The sequence below is a fragment of the Nestor notabilis genome, unplaced genomic scaffold, assembly GCF_000696875.1.
Source record: "Nestor notabilis isolate BGI_N333 unplaced genomic scaffold, ASM69687v1 scaffold28039, whole genome shotgun sequence".
Classification (NCBI taxonomy): domain Eukaryota; kingdom Metazoa; phylum Chordata; class Aves; order Psittaciformes; family Psittacidae; genus Nestor; species Nestor notabilis.
Window position 1 is genome coordinate 7,573 of NW_009943653.1, and position 5,156 is coordinate 12,728.

At 57.0% G+C, this 5,156-nt stretch overlaps 1 protein-coding gene across 1 annotated transcript in view; it reads left to right on the forward strand.

The window, feature by feature from the left end:
* LOC104411593 (microtubule-associated serine/threonine-protein kinase 3-like) overlaps positions 1-5,156 on the forward strand; it is a gene marked incomplete at both ends in the record, with an annotated part of 11,142 nt that overhangs the window by 3,615 nt on the left and 2,371 nt on the right. Inside the window, 13 exon segments of the mRNA XM_010022047.1 lie at positions 1-147; positions 226-327; positions 890-1,022; positions 1,509-1,576; positions 1,937-2,022; positions 2,145-2,353; positions 2,678-2,816; positions 3,026-3,158; positions 3,269-3,434; positions 3,695-3,796; positions 4,068-4,190; positions 4,510-4,619; positions 4,765-4,901. The exon segment at positions 1-147 is cut by the window's left edge and continues 20 nt beyond it. Of these exon segments, the coding sequence (XP_010020349.1) occupies positions 1-147; positions 226-327; positions 890-1,022; positions 1,509-1,576; positions 1,937-2,022; positions 2,145-2,353; positions 2,678-2,816; positions 3,026-3,158; positions 3,269-3,434; positions 3,695-3,796; positions 4,068-4,190; positions 4,510-4,619; positions 4,765-4,901 (1,655 nt within the window).

Consider the following 5,156-nt stretch of genomic DNA (forward strand, 5'->3'; position numbering starts at 1 on the left):
CTGCCGCTGGCAGACGGGGTGCTGGGCTTCATCCACCACCAAATCATCGAGCTGGCCCGTGACTGCTTGGCAAAGTCCCAGGGAGCTCTCATCACCTCCCGCTACTTCATGGAGCTGCAGGAGAAGCTTGAGAAGATGCTCCGAGATGTGAGTATGGGGCAGTTCCTGCCCCGTGTCCTCCCGAGGCCACTGAGCAACGCCTGACTTGGGTCTCCTCCCCGGCAGGCTCAGGAGCGTTCAGAGAGCGAGGAGGTGAAGTTCATCGACCAACTGGTGAGGAAGCTGCTGATCATCATCTCCCGGCCTGCTCGCCTCCTGGAGTGCCTGGTGAGATGCCTGTGCTGCTGCTCCCTGCCCACCCGGAGAGCAGGCTTGCCAGGAAGGACAAGGCATCTTCCCACCACCTTGCCTGGTCCACCATGGGAACCACTGCTCCTCACCACCCTGGCCAGGCTGTAACAAGGAGCTCAGACCAGCCCTGGCGTTACAGAGGAGAAGCTGGTTTTCCCTGGTGGAGCAGGGAGAAGTGAACTTCTTGGAAGGCTTTTTATCAGCCATTTCAAGGGGGTTTTTTTTGGCTGTTGCACCTCACCTTTGTGCTGTGGTTCCTGCAGCTGGAAGAAGGAGCCCTGTCAAAGCATGTTCCTGGTGGGGTGTCCTTGGTTTCCCCTCCAAGGGCAACTCGTGGGGCTACAGGTTTTCTTTTCCATCAACTCTTTCCATGGGGAAAGATGGGGGAATGATGCTAGAAACAGGAGCAGTGCTCAGCTTTCTCCTGTGTGCATCCAGAGCCTGTCCCCAACCACTGGTGGCACCTGCAAGGCTTCAAGGAAAGGTTTTCAAGGTGCAAAGCCTCTCTCCTAAACTGTGTGTGGTTTTCCCCACCCAGGAGTTTGACCCAGAGGAGTTTTACCATCTCCTGGAAGCTGCAGAAGGACACGCCAAAGTTGGCCAGGGAATAAAGACCGATATTCCCCGGTACATCATCAGCCAACTCGGGCTCGTCAAGGACCCACTGGAGGGTAGGGCAGCACTTAGGTTGGTGGCCCCACGGTCTGCAGTGGGGTGTGGACTCCCCGTTTGGGCCACTGGCGGGTGTGAATGAGCACTGGGAGGTGGCAGAGGGAGCAGCAGAGCTGCGCTGGTGCCACAGGGTGGGTCGCGGCAGGACCAGGGTGACAGTGTCCACGACTCCTGGCCAGCCCCACATCCCGCATTATTGCTCCCAGCACATTTAGCAAAGCAGATTAATCCATAGGAAACCCCGGCCTCGTGGGGAGAACCATAATCCCTGAGGAACATGGGGATGACCATGGAAAAAAGAATTATCTCAATGTTTAACCTCGTATCCAACCTCTTGATGCCATCACCTGAATTCCTCCAGCTCGGGCAAAGCATGTGGCTAAATCCCTGTGGGATCTCTGAGTCTGGAGAGCGAGTGGTTGTGGGGGGTTATTTTGGTGAGGGTTGAGCATGAAGAAGGTGAAAACCATCCCTGTCTTCTGCAGAGATGGTCCAGCTGGATCACTTCGACAGTGGGAACACCATCACGCCAGAGAACGATGATGCCTGTGAGGTGAGCATGGTCCTACCTGCATGTCCCATGTGCTGCCTCCAGCTTCATCCTGTCCCACCCCACACCAAAGCTCCTTGAAGCAGCTCCTCTGCGATCTTAGGCTGGGAGATGTTAGTTTGGGTTGTCCCCAGGGGTGGCTGCTCTATTCAGGTGTAATATCTCACAGTCCCTCATCTGGCTTCTTGGGTGGACTCTTGGCCTGCAGAGCATCTCGCTCTTCTGGTTTGGGGTTCACAGCTGGAGAGGGCTCAGGGAGGGATGTCCTGTGGCAACAAGGAGCTCTCAGAGGTGATGTGTGATGGTGCTCAGATGGATGCCAGCGTGCTGGGAAATGTTAGAAACCTTCTGTGTCTTCTTCAGAGCCAGCCTTCAGCCACCGCTCCTCGGAGGAAGCCCTGTGAGGGTGACTTTGAGACCATCAAACTGATCAGCAATGGGGCTTATGGGTGAGTTGGGAAGGTCCCAACACTTGTCTCCATCTGTAAACCTCTCCCAAGTCCTCCCTGTCTGCTCGTGGTGAACATACGGAGAACATGCTTTGAGGTGCAGGCATTTTGCTGTCTCCTAGGGCTGTGTACCTGGTGAGGCACAGGGAGACGCGGCAGCGCTTTGCCTTGAAGAAGATCAACAAGCAGAACCTCATCTTGAGGAACCAGATCCAGCAGGTGTTTGTGGAAAGGGACATTCTCACCTTTGCGGAGAACCCCTTTGTGGTCAGCATGTTCTGCTCCTTCGAGACGAAGCGACACCTCTGTATGGTGATGGAGTATGTGGAAGGTGAGAACGGGATTCAGGGCTGGATGGTGCAAACATCGATGTCTGAGCAGCCAGAACACCTCCTGGGCATCCTCTGCCCTGCTTTGCTCCAGGGAGCAGATGGGAGAGCACTAGGAGATGCTTTTGTGATCCTGAATCTCACCTTGATGGAGGTGGCGGCCGTGCTCCCCTGGGAGTGGGTTTGTGCCCTGTGGCCGGGCACCGACGCTGCTCCAAGGAGGGTCTGGCTGGGAGCCTGCTGGTGGGAGAGGCAGCGTGGCCCTGCCTGATGCTGGCCCTGCCTCCTCCGAGCGCCCATGCTCAGGAGGACCTGTGTCCCCACAGGGGGAGACTGTGCCACGTTGCTGAAGAACATGGGCCCGCTGCCTGTCGACATGGCCAAGATGTACTTTGCCGAGACCGTTCTCGCGCTGGAGTATCTGCACAACTACGGCATCGTCCACCGGGACCTCAAACCTGACAAGTGAGGACTCGTGTCAGGTCTGAGCAAGGGTTGGGTTGGGTTCGGATGGGGAAGGGAGAGGCACTGATCCAAGCCAAGAGGATAAGGCAGAAGGAGATCATGGGGTTTGGTGCCCAAATACTTGCTTCCATCCTGGGGCCTGGCTGGTCCCGCTCAGGTCCCCCCAGAAGCAAACAGCATCATTGTGGGGCATCTGTCTTCTCTTGCAGTTTGCTCATCACCTCCATGGGCCACATAAAGCTGACAGACTTCGGTCTGTCAAAGATCGGCTTGATGAACATGACCACGAACCTCTATGAAGGACATATGGAGAAGGACACTCGGGAGTTCATGGACAAGCAGGTACGAGGTCCTGCTCCACTTGGCCGATCTGCTGTCTCTAAGGACCGGGGTAGCCTTGAGACTTGTTGTAGAGGTTGTTGCAGAGGCATCAGCCACTGCTTCCCATGCAGGTGTGTGGAACTCCGGAGTACATTGCCCCAGAAGTCATCCTCATCCAGGGCTATGGGAAGCCCGTTGACTGGTGGGCCATGGGCATCATCCTCTATGAGTTCCTGGTGGGCTGCGTCCCCTTCTTTGGAGACACCCCCGAGGAGCTCTTTGGGCAGGTTATCAGCGGTGAGTGTTGGTGGTTCCCTCTTCCCAGCAGTCCTGGCTCATCCTTAGCACACAGAGAGCTTCGTTCCTTCATTCATACTCAGCTGAGCAGCAAAGAGGCTCCTCAAGCTTTGATTTCCTGGTTTGGGAGCTCGATTTCATGGGCTGCAGCTCCTGGGGGACTTTCCTCTTGCCCGGAAGCAGCTTCTCCTACAACCTCACATCATCACAATCCCCAACTCTTCCGGCCACTCCAAACTCCTTTTCCTTTCTCCTTGCAGATGAAATTATGTGGCCAGAAGGGGATGAAGCTCTTCCTGCAGATGCCCAGGACCTGATCACCCGGCTGCTGAGACAGTGTCCCCTGGAACGCTTGGGCACTGGTACGCATGGCAGTGCCTGTGTAGCGCTGAGGGGTGACCTGGCACCTCAAGTTAGACCAAGCTGGTGTTGTGCTGAATCCAAAGCCACGTTGAGGGTGCTCAGAGGAGGTCTCCTACTCAGGGTTCACCCCAAGGAGCCTGCACAGGGCTCTGGTCTATCCTGGTTTAAGCCATTTGCTTTGCATGGAGGAGAGATGGTGCCATTTGGGATGGGAGTTGGAGCATCCCAGATGCTGCCAATGCCCCTGATGTGGGTCTCTCTGCCTGGCAGGGGGTGCACACGAGGTGAAGCACCATTCCTTCTTCCTCCACCTGGACTGGAACGGGCTGCTGCGGCAGAAGGCCGAGTTCATCCCCCAGCTCGAGTCGGAGGATGACACCAGCTACTTTGACAGTGAGGCCAAATCCATCCTCTTTTCCCCTGCTCTGTCAATCCGTTATCCCAGTTCAGGTGCTCCTGTGGGATGTAGGAGATGGAAAACTCCTGGGTGAAGTTGGTCGCTTGACAACTAAAGTCACAAACTAGACACAATCCTGTTTCCAGGCTGCTCAGTCTTACCAAAAACCTTCTCACCCCAAAACTCCCCAGGGACCTGGGGCTGGGCTGTCAGCCGCAATGCAGCTCCCATGGGTGTAGGTCCCGGCAGGATCAGGCAGGACCAGTGTGCTGGGGGCACGGTGACCCCTCTGCCTGCTCTGGCTCTTGCTTTCAGCTCGCTCTGAGAGGTACCAGCACTTGGACTCAGAGGATGAAGAAACCAACGACGAGGAATCATCTGTGGAGATCGGGCAGTTCTCCTCCTGTTCCCATCGCTTCAGCAAGGTGCTCCAAGTCCTCCTCCGGCAGCCGGAATGAGACGCTTTGGCACTGCAGCCGGCACAGTTGTGCTGAGCCTCGGTGTCTTGGCTGCTGCTGGAGCGCCTGGATTCCCAAATCTGCTCCTTGCTGATGGCTCGTCTCCCCTCAGGTGTACAGCAGCTCCGAATTCCTGGCGGTTAACGCCAGCCTCAGCGTCTCATCCTCCGACCGGGGTCACAACGAGGACAAGGAGGACAGGCACTCGGGAGATGAGGACAAGAGCCGGCTGGCGGGCACTGAACCCCGGTGCGTGGTGAGATGGGGGATGCAGCGTTGATATGGGCTTGTACCGGTGCCGAGGGCTTGTGCCGGCACCAAAGGTTTGTGCTGGCACCGAGGGCTTGCAGAGGTGCTGGTGAGACGTGTCCTGGGGCGCTGCAGCAACTTGCTGCCATCCCCCTCACCCATCTCTGCTTGTCCCAAGCCCTCCTGCTGTCCCCATGCAGGCTCCGCTCCTGGACATCCTGCAGCTCCACACCATACACCTCCCGGCATGAGCGG